General features: G+C 34.5%; 1 protein-coding gene across 2 annotated transcripts in view; it reads right to left on the reverse strand.

Moving 5' to 3' along the window:
• Positions 1 to 13,927, reverse strand: part of CIP2A (cellular inhibitor of PP2A) — a 39,215-nt gene that overhangs the window by 17,298 nt on the left and 7,990 nt on the right. For both annotated transcript variants that reach the window (XM_081235244.1, XM_081235243.1), the window contains exons 6-16: positions 13,197 to 13,319; positions 12,900 to 13,045; positions 12,447 to 12,522; positions 9,937 to 10,155; positions 8,469 to 8,628; positions 7,032 to 7,173; positions 5,679 to 5,778; positions 4,059 to 4,177; positions 1,730 to 1,925; positions 1,191 to 1,265; positions 986 to 1,096 (exon numbers count right to left, since the gene is read on the reverse strand). In XM_081235244.1, coding sequence (XP_081091370.1) covers positions 986 to 1,096; positions 1,191 to 1,265; positions 1,730 to 1,925; positions 4,059 to 4,177; positions 5,679 to 5,778; positions 7,032 to 7,173; positions 8,469 to 8,628; positions 9,937 to 10,155; positions 12,447 to 12,522; positions 12,900 to 13,045; positions 13,197 to 13,319 — 1,467 coding nt within the window. The remainder of the gene's footprint in view (positions 1 to 985; positions 1,097 to 1,190; positions 1,266 to 1,729; positions 1,926 to 4,058; positions 4,178 to 5,678; positions 5,779 to 7,031; positions 7,174 to 8,468; positions 8,629 to 9,936; positions 10,156 to 12,446; positions 12,523 to 12,899; positions 13,046 to 13,196; positions 13,320 to 13,927) is intronic.

Consider the following 13,927-nt stretch of genomic DNA (forward strand, 5'->3'; position numbering starts at 1 on the left):
TATTCCAGACACAGAAGAGCAAGTGCGAGGACAGAAAACAGAAGAGTACGTCAAGTTTCAGAAACTGCAAAGCAATCTAATATGTCTGACTGCAGAGAATGCAGTAAGTTCTAAGGAATTTAAACTCTCTTCTGAGCTAAACGGTGAGACACTGAAGGATATTCAGCACAGGGGCAATGGAACCAGAGTACTGCCTCAGGGATGACTGTGGAGGAAGAAGGGAGGGTAGATCTAAATACAGAAGAAAGATGCCTTTGTATGTTGAGGGTGGCTGAGAGGAAGGAAAGGTAGGAGGACTAATCAGAGGCTCTGCTGTGATTCATGTGAAAAATGAAAAGAATTTGATCTGTAGCAAACAGTGGTAAGAATAGAGACAATGAAAAAAAAAGTAGCTATTTAGAAGGTAGAATTCAACTGAACTTGGTGAATGACTAATTGTAGAAGGTAAACTGTGTGATTTCCAGGTTTCTTGTCTGGAAAACTCTTAAGAACATTAGAGGGAATACATAAGAAACAATACATTTTTAAAAAGGGAGGGTGATGAGTTCAGTATTGGTTCTGCTGAGTTTGAAGTATTTGATGTATATTTAAATGGAGCTACACAGGAGACATTTAGTGCCTGAGAAAAAGGATCTGGGCTCAGCATATAAAATTGGGGGCATTAACATTCTGGTAATGACTGGAAACCATGAATCACCTAAATAAGGGAAAAGGGATTAGAACATAATCCTGGAAAACTCAACATTTAAGGAGTGAGTAGAAAAAAAGGATATAGGAAAAGTATCCATTAGGGTAGGAAAAAAAGAATCAGAAGATAATTGTGTAACCAAAATTAAAGGGGAGACAGTTTCGAGACAGAGGGAGTACTAGTTAAATGCTAAGGACAATTTACTTCAGAGTAATGAAAATAAAACTAATATTTTGTACGTTTTATTTACTACATTTATTTTTCTACTAATCAGATGTATCTTTATATTGTACACACTTCTGTCTCAGCTTGAGTTCTTTGACAGCGATATTGAGCAATCAGTCTATCAGCTTGTGCAAGGGCCAGAGCTTTTGCTTCCAAGAGATCTTGTAGCCTGCTTTCTTTGGACTGTAAGAAAACATACCATTAATCTTCATCATTTACTGGAAAACATCTCTTAAAGCTTAACTGTTACACATAATTAAAATAAGCTTGTACTCACAGCTAATGTGCATAGTTTCATCTCATATACATCCATTATGTTAGATATTCTCACATCATTAATCTGATCCTTTACCTGGATTTTAATAGAGTTAAAAAATCAGAAATTGTTAACGCTCAACAAAATAAAAAAATAAATGCCTAACGTGAGACTAAATCACTGAAACTTAATGTCATATCAGGCAGGTCACAACCATTTCACTAACCTGGCTATTGCAAAAGAAAATCTGGGTAATATCTGATACTCTCGTGGAAATTTAAAGTACATTCAAGTCGGGGGTGGCATGGGGTGGCGGCAGGCTGAGCTGGTTATGGGGGGACTAAGGGAAGATGACAGCCATGTTAAAATGTGGGAATTTTATGACTGATTTTTTCCTCTTTCCAACTTTCCAGAACACTGCCACTTTTTATAGTAAAAGATAAGGTTTCAATGATCAAATCTGCATCTAAAGTTGTTTAGATAAATGTTATAAGAAGGGCTGATATTTAGTTGGTATGTTCCAGGCAGAATCCTACTTAAAATGGCTATTTATCACTCACCACAACTCCAGACTGAAGCTTCTCTATTAATTCCTCAATGTTCAATCCAGGAACTCTGTCTTTCAAAAGTGGAGGAGTTATACATTTTATTGATGTTGGAAAACCATGATTTAATGATTGCAAAGGCATTCTTCTGGGCATATGTTCTGTTTCCTGTTGTCTATAGGTGTTGTTTGCTGCTATACTTTCTCCAAGTCTGAATGGGAATCAAAAAAAGAGAAATAATTATATAAAAATATAGCAAAAGGCAGAGTTGGTACAGAATTAGGGACTCAATGAGAATGGGTCTTTTGGGGAGTGCAAGTCTTCCAATATCTCTGAAATAATCTTGGAATCTATGATGAAACAGGATTTGGGTAAATATCCTAAATTTACCAGAGGAAACTCTTTTCTACACACAGCTCTTTATAATGACAACTCCACCTCTGGTTTGGAGGCATTAGAACTAGTTTCTGAGTGTGGATTGTTTGTAAAAATTAAATACAAAGTTACTGGTATTGGTAAGAACATCCTTCTAACCATGGGCAACATCACCTAGCCTTTACTTTTTCCTTTGCCCTTCCCCTTTCTCAGTCAGTACGTTCTCACCAACCTGACTTCCATTCTGCCCCTGCCATTTATCCCATCTTGTTCCTGCCTCGGGGCCTTTGTACAAGTTGTTCCTTTACCTAGAACACTCTTCCCACTAGATCTGCATAGCACTGGCTCCTTCTTATCATCAGATCTCAGTTCTGACTCACTTCCTCGGGCCCTCCACCCATAGTGACATGCTCATTATGAAACATTTTGTAAACCTCATGACAGAAGGTCCCCTAATTTACTGCAATATTCAAAATGCCTAGAAGAAGGCCTGGCACAAGCTGGCCCTCACCTTATTTAAACATTTGTTAAATGTTTAAATTAAACAAACACACTCCAAAAAACCAACCTACACACCTACCTACCCACCCATCGAGTATATAAATGCACCTTATTAAACTAAGATAATGTAAACATAGGCATAAATGGACATAAATAAAACAGCATAAGTGGACATCTGAGATAGTGTCCAAAGAGAAAATTACACGACACAAGACAGGGAGGGATGGCAAAGATACAGTGAAATGACAGGAAGGCTGCACATACAGAGACACAGGGTGAAACTCCACCTTTCAGTGAAGCTGAAGCTTTCTACTCTGAAGCATGGGGGATTTTGCTTCATGTCAGATTACCACAGTTGAAGACGCAAGCTACCACAAAATAAAGCAGCCTCATAGACGTCTACCTTGTAACTTGAGAAGCTATTTATCCATTTAGTTGTTAAAAAATGATAAAATGAAAGGAATTTCAATTACATGGTCTCTAGGTCGTGTTTTCCACAGAATTAAATTATTAATTCTGAAAAATGAGTTTGCTCAGTCAGTTAACAGAAATAGCAGAGGTTGGCAAACTTTTTCTTAAAGGACAAGGTAGTTAAGTATTTTAGGTTTGAGGATCCACAGTCTTTGTTACAACTACCCAACCCTAAAGTCGTAGCATAAATGTAGATGTAGACAATACAGATAGTATGAAAATGAATGGGTGTGGCTTTGTTCCAATAAAATTTTATTTATAAAAATAAGCTCCTGCCTGCTGTCTAGAGTTTGCTGACCCCTGGCATACAAGAATGTCTTACCACTTAACAACTGTCTCAGTTCATTCAAACCACTTTTGCAAATTCATTCATATAAACTACCTAAACTTATTAAAATTAAAGTAGAACCCTACTAGACATTTTGTCAACCACTTAGTTTACAGACAGCACCGAAAATCTGAATTTTTTTCAAACCTAATTGCAAATATTCTCTTAATGTTTAAAATAGATGAACATAGTAGATAATTCTGCCTGGCCATTATCCCACCTTCTGATAGTAACAGGTTTTTTTCTTTAGGAATCCCTTTCTTGGTAAACGACCCAGATCTGGTCAATGAAAGCGATGCTTAGACTTATCACTCAAACGGTTGGGAAAGGAAAACTCTTTATATGGAGAAACTAAACTGGTAGGATGTAAGCTTAGTACAGAAGCTAATATGTTAAAAAGAGGTATTGAGACAGAGAGGCGTAGCATCTGGATAATACATTTAATCACCTGGATGGATCTAGCTATTCCCTAAGTGGGTATACATCTGGCCTTTTGAATTGTGGGAATCAAATTTTTTTTAATTGAAAAACTTTTTTCACTTGAAAAATTACTATTACAATGAAGTCGTCAATTCACGAATTTTCCAATCTATCTATATTCAGGACTACTAAAAAAACATGGCAGGGTATTCCAGCACAAGAGATACACTGCAAATGATTATAACTCACACTAACGCAGGAAAATCTGGCAGTGGAGCAGCTTCCAATAATATTCCCAATCCAGACTGTACTTGTTCTCTACTGTCTGATGTTAAAGCAAAAGCCAAGGGAGTAATCAGGCGAGGATCCTAAGTAAATCAGAAACCAGAAAATAAAAGGCAGAAAGAATAAATAATGTCAGGTCTTTAAGAGTAAGGTGAATAAATAGACCTAAATCATAAAATAATTCCAGGCAAATTTGAAAGTGTTTCTACCTGATGTTTGAATGTATTTAATTAGTCTTTAACTTGTTATAACTGTCTATACAATCAATAGTAAGGTTGGCTTAAAAAAATCTGGCAAAGGTTTTGAATGCTTTATTGTGCCTATGAAAATCATGTCTTAAATACTTTGAGTAATTTAAATATCACCTACAACTGACTGATGTTTTCAGTTATTGTTTTATTTTTCTAGCTACCATTTAAAAGAAAAACTAGCTAGAAGAACAAATGGCTAATCATTTCCAAATTAAAGTAAAAAATAAAAGTAAAATTCAAATTAACTCAATAAAAAATTTTAATTTAGTGAATGTAACAATTATACTTTAAAGTGTAAGTCCTTCATGCCAGTAAATTTTACATTAGTACTAAGCCTCAAATCATCTATTCTGAAAAAAATTTTTATTGACATAAAATCAGAGAAAAATACTAAAATATAAATCCTTTATAATTATCAACATTTTAGAATGCTAAGTGTTTTACAGGTACTCAAGTATAATCTAATGCCACAGAACTATAAGAGATGGATTTTATCTCCAAAACCCTCATGGTAACCCTTCATAACTCCTCCCATCAACAGGGATCATTATTTCTACTTTGTAGTCAGAAAACTGGAGCTCAGAGAGGAGAAGTAACTTGCTCAAGTCTGCACTGACTAAGAAATGGTGGAGTCAGCATCTGAACCCCCATCTCCTAAGCACTGTGCTCTCAAAGTGTATAAGTAGACCCTGCCTAAGGATCCAGTTTTGGATTCTACCCTGTCTATACAGGCACTGGAGACATCTGTGTTATTACAGTAACTTAATTCACATGTTTGTTAAATATCTGTTATAAGCCAAGTTTTGTGGATATCAAGGTAAACATCTAGAGCTCTTATTCAGCTACTATTATTGAAATCTGTAAGTTAACTATTTTCTGCACACCTCTCTAATTTTATTATCACTCACAATCAAGTCCATTTCTTCCAGGAGTCTCCCTCTTGTCTTAAAACTGTACCTCATCAACCCCAAACAAAAACAAACACCCCAGAACAAATACCACTCCCCCCTACCACAATGCCAATAGAAACAAATGAAGAAAACGGAAACATGACACCAAAAAGGAAAAGGCTGTGGAAGCACCGCTATCGTGAACATCCCATACTTTAGAGTCAGGAGCACTTATGTTCAATTCCTGTGAAATTACGTAAAATAACTGTGTAGTGAGAATATTATAGTTATGTAAGACAATTAACAATTTTTAAACTTCCTTCCAATGGCCAGTTCTAAGAAAAACATTAATCTTCTAAAGATTAAGAATATTACAACAGAAACATATAATAGGAAACATTTATATATAAATCAACTTCAATATTTGAAGAGTTTAAACTCACCTGAAGGATTTTGTAGAAGCTTACTTCCATACCAGGAACCAACTGTTTAAGTTTGTTCATCAAATCAAGAGTTTTCAAAATTACATCAGCAGCAAGTTTGCTTTAAAAATAAGTCATATTTAACTTAGATAACTCAAAAATTGCTTAGCTTATTTCTGTCCATACATCTAAAGAAAATAAAAACCCAAAACCTTTGTTCTTAAACCTCAAGAAGATTAAGCATTGTTTAAGAGAAGAAAAAATATCAGAGACAAACATCCTTATAACCCAAGATCCAAAGAGAACAAACTGGCATTAACAGTTTAAGTTTAGAGAGTGTTTCTTTTTCTAATCTCAAATACCAGCAAGCTTCAACTTTCTGCTTGAAATTACTAGCAGCAATGGCAACATGACTCATTTAATTCTTAGCCTTGTCACTAATATATTAACAAGAGAGAGCAACCTTAGGCAATACAGAATATCTAATATTTACTGAATGAATTATACTAAGCTGTTTTTCTCAGCCTTGTAATTGAAAAGGAGTACAAAAAAGTAAAGAGATAATTCTTGTTCTTGAGGAATGTAATTATTGACAGTTTTGACATTTATGGAAATTGGAACAAATCAGCGTTCAGCATTTAGCAGGTCCTCAACAAAGACTTGTTAGATGGACTTAATTTATGGGGGAGAAGAGGGATAAAATAATCTCATTACTATCAGTGAAAATCCACATTTAACCATAAGCCTTTACATGCTAAAGAAGAAGAGTTGTCTTTGTTATTAGAAACCTTCAGCAGTGATGGATCTTTCTTTGAAATAAAAACAATCCCTGTGTTTTCATGCTTTTTCACTTCAAAATATAAAGTTAAATGAATATAAAAATACTCAGGCAATGTCAAAAAGGAGAATCACAACAAATTAAAATAAGACAAACCTAAACAATGAAAAATAAATCACAGATATTAATACCTCTGTTCAGAAGCATGTTATCTATGAATTAAACGAATTTAAAAAAAATCATCATGAAAATATTTTTGTTAATTCTCTGTTATACCTTGGCTTAACAGAACATACCCAAGGATGACCCTCCAAAAGGAATGAGAATCATTACATCTTTTTTTTTTTTTTTTTGCGGTACACGGGCCTCTCACTGCGGTGGCCTCTCCCGTTGCGGGGCACAGGCTCCAGATGCGCAGGCCCGGCGGCCATGGCCCACGGGCCCAGGCACCCCGTGGCACGCGGGATCCTCCCGGACCGGGGCACAAACCCGTGTCCCCTGCATCGGCAGGCGGACTCTCAACCACTGCGCCACCAGGGAAGCCCACATCTTTTGATTTTTATTACCGTTTTGCCATTTGTATTTCATAAACTTACCACAGTTCAGAATCTGCTACCTTTGTTCCAAACCCCAGATCAATCTTGCCATATGTAAATTGTTGCTCTATCAGAGTGGTACATTTCATAGTCGTCAGAATTTTTGCAATATGCATTTTTAGAGCATCATCTCCACACAGAGGTAAGTTTTGTTAAGGAACACAAACAAAAAATTCTCAAAAAAACCCCTTATATTTTTATAGCTCTTTACAGCTTTTAGGATGATTTCATACAAATTATTCTTGTTCCTGCAACTTGGGGTAATTATTGTTACATTAGCTCAATGACAGATTAGGAAACTAGAGCTCAGAGCATTTAAGTGACTGACAAGTGGCAAGAGATGGGACTGACATCAAAAGTTTCTGACTCAAAGGTAAAACAGAGGAAGGATCTGCTTTTCTACTGGATGTTAGCTTTTTATTAACAGGTGTCACAACAGTTCAATAAATACTTGTTGAAATAAGGGAAGTTATTTTCTCATTTGTTATTCCTCACTTTCTCTTCTTGTACTGTAGTTAATCTGAATATCTATCATTTAAAAAGGGTTAAGTTTGGTACCATTCAATGAGAGAAGGCCTGAATATTTTAGATAGTATCTCTAAGGTCAAGCAAAATAATCATGTGTTTTTACAGCAGTGGCTTTCAACTTTGGCTGTATGTTAGAATCACCTGGGTAGTTTAAACAGTCAATCACAAACACTCCTCCACCCCAGGGTTTCACATTACTTTAATTAAATCAGAATCACTGGAAGTAATGTTCAAGAGTATTTTCAAATGTTCTCCAGATTATTCTAATACATAGCCAGAGTTGAGAATCACCGCCATCAAGAAAGAAAAATTAAGAAGCAGCAGCTCAGAGAAGAGATTAAAGAGATGCGGAGTTTGCTCTAGGGCAGGAAAAAGTTGAGCAAATTCTTGTTGCTCTGAAACACAAGGTTATCTTTTTTATAACCAAGTGTTAATGTCATCTTTATTGAAACATTTATAGAGGTGTTAATTTTTAAAACACAAGCTAAAAAACTAAGCTAAAATCATAACTACCAATCTTTCTTTCTTCTCTGATACACTCCATCAAAGAATGGCACCACACATCATCCAGGGGCAACAATTTGCATCACAAGAGAGTATCAGGGTAGTTATTTTAGAATATATCTCCTAATCTCAAATTATGATAAAAATGTACAGATCAAGTTTAAAGAGCATTTCTGGAAATGTTCTTTAGCTTAAAAGTTTTACACAGAAAAACAAGGGGGAAAAAGTCTAGGTAACTTTTTAAGAGACTCATCCTTGAATATCAGGTCTGTAAGTTTAAACTTGAGTTCAGTAATTCTGAACAGATTCAAGCATGAGAAATGACAAAATTATAAAGACAAAAATGTAGTAAATACAATTCTAAAAAAATAAGTAGTTAGTTTCCATGTTTACACTGAAGGATATTTAACAAAACTTCAATGGCCTTGACCATCCTTTCACATTTTTTCCTTATTAAGGCCTCATCTAGATCTTGTTCTGTGAACTGAAGCTGATCAAGGAGTGTAGGCAGCAGAAGGGTCACAAAACGGTCAGCTGAGGAACAGTTAGCAGTATCTATGACATCCTGGAGAATTAACCACCACCAATGATTAAAAATAAAAACAGAGATGGAATACAGAATGCATAAACGGTCATCACTGAACTGCAACACTCTTTACATTTCTTATACAGGTGATCCTTGAACAATGTAAGGGTTAGGGACGCTGACCCCACCATGCAGTTGAAAGTCTCAGTACAACTTAGTTGGCCCTGGCCTTCTGTATCTGTGGTTCTGCATCCACGGATTCAACCAACCTCATGGATTGTGTAGTACTGTAGTACTTACTATTGAAAAAAAAATCCACATATAAGTGGACCCAAGCAGTTCAAACCTATGTTGTTCAAGGGTCAACTGTAATTACTTCAAAAATTCTTTGACCTGTGTCTCCTATTTAAAATCTACCCTTTTATCCAGTTTTGAGGGCTATGATGACTTTTTTCTCAAATGGGACAGTAAGGTTTTGGGTTAATCGAATGCAAACAAGACTTTTTAAAGTGGACTGTATCTGTGATTTAAAAATTATTCTAAATTAAAAGTATGTACTGAAAACAAATATCCTGAATTTGCTAAATGTAATTACAATAACTAAATAACAGACACTGGTCTTAATACTTTACAACCACAAATAACTCCCATCAAGAACCTCAAAGCACTTTTTAAATGCAAAAACTAACTGTTAACAGTCAAGATCAACATGAAACAGAATAATTTGTGCATAATCCTTAACAAATATATTTAATCACTCATAAACATTTTGGTTTGTGCACAGGATCCAGTCATGAGAGGGTAAACATTCTAGTAAGATACTGGGGTAGACAGAATGGGTATAAAAACAGGGAGAATAGTACAGAATACTAAATGACCCAGAGAGTAGAATCTACCAGAATGTAAAGGCCTCTATGGAAAGGATTTCTGTCTATATCCTAAGTACCTGGCATGCTCCACTCTATTTGACTGACTTAATCCAATGTTCTATATATCCATTCCATAAAGACAGTAGACAGTATCTACTGAGATGGAGAGACAATGTGACTACTGAAAGAAGCACAGTCATTCACCAACAACCCATACAAATCTTAGTCAATACCTTTACTTATTATACTGAAAGGAGTATATATGCTATTTAGTGAGAAAACAAACAAAATTCTCGCTAATATTTGTGACCTTGCCAGAAAAAAGAAATTCAGTAGCTGAATGGTAGGGAGTTTAGTGATTGAGAAGCTTTCCTGAAGTGTATGAACAACTGGAAGTTTATTATGAACATTTTACAAAACAAACTGTTCACTGAGAATCATAAAAGTGGAAAAGTCAATTTGTTAATCACTCTAGTACCTCAAATATTTCCTTGAACAACTCCAGTGCTAAAATAGAACAGTTTTCTGATCCATCCAAAGGTTGGCTTGACCAACGAAGTAGAGCTACAGGAGGTTCTAAACACTTAGAACGGCTTCCCAGAATGGTACTGCCAGATGGAGGTTGTTCAAATATCATCTGTGTAAGCACGTGGCGCAGCTGAGTCACTGAACAGAATGCAAGAAGTAATTCTAAAACCTGTGCAATATAAAGCCTTCATTAAATGTCAATTTCATTAGACTTGAATGCACAAAGCAACCAAAAAATGAAGTTGGAAATGATATACATTTTTAAATAAAATAAAATAAAAATTAAAAGTTGCTTCCAATTTTTCCGAGTATTATTTTTCAAAACGTGTCACTAGGTTCCAGGTTACAAATAAATTTGTTAATGGTAGTTACTTCTAATAACAGGATTGTGAGAGCCAAAGAAGAAAGGGCAACTTCAACTAATCTTATATACCTTCTACAGTACTTAATTCTTTTTCAGCACAAACATGTTGCTTCAAAAATGAAAAAATAAAATTAGTAATTAAGAATACCTGCTATCATGCTAAGATTTAAGAACTGCTATAAAGCATACTTTAGGATAATATTTAAAAGTGGCATCCCATAGCTTTAAAAGCTTAAGGATGGCTACTTCCATATTGTTTACACAGTGTGGCAATCAGCCCCTTAGCCTGCCTCCCTATTCTACTTCATTTCTTCCTTGCTTCATAACTGAACCTTATTCCATTACATAGCATCCCACATCAACTTGTTTACTAGCTGTTAAGTTAAATTCTACCATATTTCATTTACTACCAACTTATCATTAAAAAAAATTATTGGTACCTCTCTGCCTACTCACTTATTTTCTACCTTTCTTCATCTGTTTCTTGTAAATGGCATATAATTGGGATTTGTGTTTTAATCAACCTGATAGTATCTGCTTTTAACAGAATGCAGCCCATTAACATTTACTGTGTTACATATGATAAACTCTTTGACTTATTCTCTTTTAAATATAAATTGTAGTACTTGTTTTTGAATAGATAATACATTCTTTTGGTTCCAAAGTCAAAGGTACTAGCCTGACCTTTAACTACACTATCTGGAAGCAACAGACAATATTACCAGTTTCTTACTTATCTTACCAGAGATACGTTCTGCACATACAAGCAAATACTTCCTCATTTACACTTTCTCTGTAAGTATAACATACAGGGAAGTAAACATATCAATTGCTACTGCAAAGCTAGATGTTTTCCTCAAAGTGAATACACCTGTATAACTAGCAATTAGGTCAAGAAAGAGAATTCCACTAAAACTCCAGAATCCCCTTGTGTCCCCTCCCAGACAATGCCCCAACCACTACTCCACATCAGATTTCTGACACCAGAGATTAATTTTATCTTAATTATTCTTGGATCTTTGCATTTCTGTATAAATTTTTCAATCGGCTTGCCAGTTTATATTAAAAACTCACATGGAACTTTATATATAAATAGAATCTTATAGTTTATACTCATATCTGGCCTCTTTAGCTTAGCATTATCTTAGTGAGATTCATTCACATTTTCGCATGCAGCTGCATTTCACACATTCTCATTGCTTATAGTATTCCAATGTATAAATATACCACAGTTTACTTCCACTGTTGATGGCATTTAGGTTGTTTACAAATCTTGGGTATTGGTAACAGTACTGCTATGTTTTGTACATGTCTTTTGGTGAACACAACTATTCAATTCTTTGGGGTAAATATTTAAGAGTGGAATTGCTGGGTCATTGTTGTATATGTCCTATGTTAGTAGATAATACGTTTCCATAAATGGCTGTACCAATTTTCGGCCCATGAGTACAGTGACACCCTCTTTATATTTTTTACATTCTCATCTATGCTTGATATTATCCACATTTTTAAGTTTAACCATCTGGTGGGTATGTACTGGTATTGTATTACCATTTAAATTTGCATTTCCCTGAAGATTAATAAAGTTGAGCAACCATTTCATATTTATTGGCCAATTCAAGTTTTTTTTTTTTGCTCAGGTTATCTATTGGGTTCAGTGTTTTTTCTCACTTATAGGTACAAATTTTTAAATGATATACTTTAGATAAGAGTCCTTTGTTCAATATATGTATTGTAGATATCTTTTCCCGCTCTGTAAATAGTACCAGTTTTAAACTTTCATTTTCTATTTAACATTTTCTACATGTCTTTTGGTGAAATGTCTCTACTGGCTATATAGCTAGGAGCGGAATCTCTGTGTCACAGGTTGTACATGTGTTTAACAGGCACCGTGAAACAGTTTTCCAAAGGGATTATGCCAGTTTATGAAGATACAAGGAGGGTTCCAAAGTATCAGTAATGTTCTGTTTCTTGCTCTAGATACTGGTTATACGGCTGTGTTCATTTTGTAAAGGTTCAGAGATCTATGCACTTAGATTTTTCTGCACATTATAGTTTTTAAAAACCTTAAAACAAAAAGCTGTGTTTTTATATACCTTTGAAGAAGAATCAGGATCCTTTCCATTAAGAAGACCTAATACTTGATTAAGACATGAAGAAAAGTGTTCATACCTAGGTTCAAAATAAAAATATACATCAAGTGATAATTATGAAATTGATACATTAAAATGATTTCTATGTAAATCACACTGTTCACATGTAAAACTGGTTTTGAAGCCGATTAATCAAGATATGTATATTTTGGAGAATGACACAACCTTATTTACCTAAGACAAAGACTGAAACATACACACACACCCTTGTTATACTTTTACATTTCAAGTCAGGAGAGCAAAAAGAATGGGAATAAAGCACATGAAAACATTCTGATTTTAGTCTATTGTGAATCAGTAGAGTCCAAGTTTACTAAATCTAAAAAGGCAGTTTTGTTTATTACAAATACATCTTGGTTAAAAAAAAAAGTCCTAAAATTTGTCAGAGAACCATACCTGATAAGATAATCAGCAATTTTAGGATTCTTAAGAAGATCCATCAGTAGATCAACTGAATACTTTCTAGTTAGTGTGCCATCACCATTTATGAGAATATTAAATATTAGTTGAAAAGTCTGATGAATGTTTCGAGCATGGAACAGCTTAAAAACAAATCAGGAAAAGTATATTATACAAAAAAATTTAAGTTGACAATCCTAAAACTCAACAAAGAGTCTCAATGACTTTTAAAGTATCAGAGAATATAAACTTCAGAATTACTTTCGTAAATTGCAAAAAAAGAAAAAAATTTACCTTTTCCCCAACCTCTTCGTTTAATGTCAAACTGGATAATATTGAAAGTGCAAACACAACCACAGTTAAACTACTATGGGCCAGGAAGCTTATAAGAGTTCGATAAAAAGATTTCACATTATTCTGAGGAAGAAAAAAATTTTTAAATAAATTAGAATTTAAAAAATTATGAGTCTTACATTTTGTTTTAGAAAGTATATCTTACACAGAGTAGGTAAACTTTTATTAAACATTATCAACTTAAGAGATCATTCAAGGAGTAAGATGATACTTTCACATATTGCTTACAGTAGTATAGACAGGTACAATCTAAGTGAAGAGCAGTGTGTAGTCATGGGTTTATGAGCAAATGTTTACCTTCCTCAAACAGTTCCATGGCTCAGAATAACCTCCACCAACAAAATAAGACCAGGTCAGAAAAATCCAGCACATGAGCAAATGAGATATTATTTAATTTACAACAAGTAATACTGAATATTGCATAGCAAGGGACCTGTTCACAAAGCACCTTAAAGAATCAATGAACTTTCCTGATTTAATATATTCTAACAGTGGTTCAGTTAACCTCACTTGAGTGCCTTCACTTATCATGAGTACTAGTAGTGATGTTAGGCACTTACTCATAAATCTTTCTGGGAGAGCTGTAATTGCTTTTGTGGAAATACAAGAGGTAAATGCAACTGCCATTGGTGTATCTCCCTTTTTTTAAAATAAATTTATTTATCTAGCTA

This window comes from Mesoplodon bidens (genome assembly GCF_964165515.1).
Source record: "Mesoplodon bidens genome assembly, chromosome: 5".
Taxonomy (NCBI): Eukaryota; Metazoa; Chordata; class Mammalia; order Artiodactyla; family Ziphiidae; genus Mesoplodon; species Mesoplodon bidens.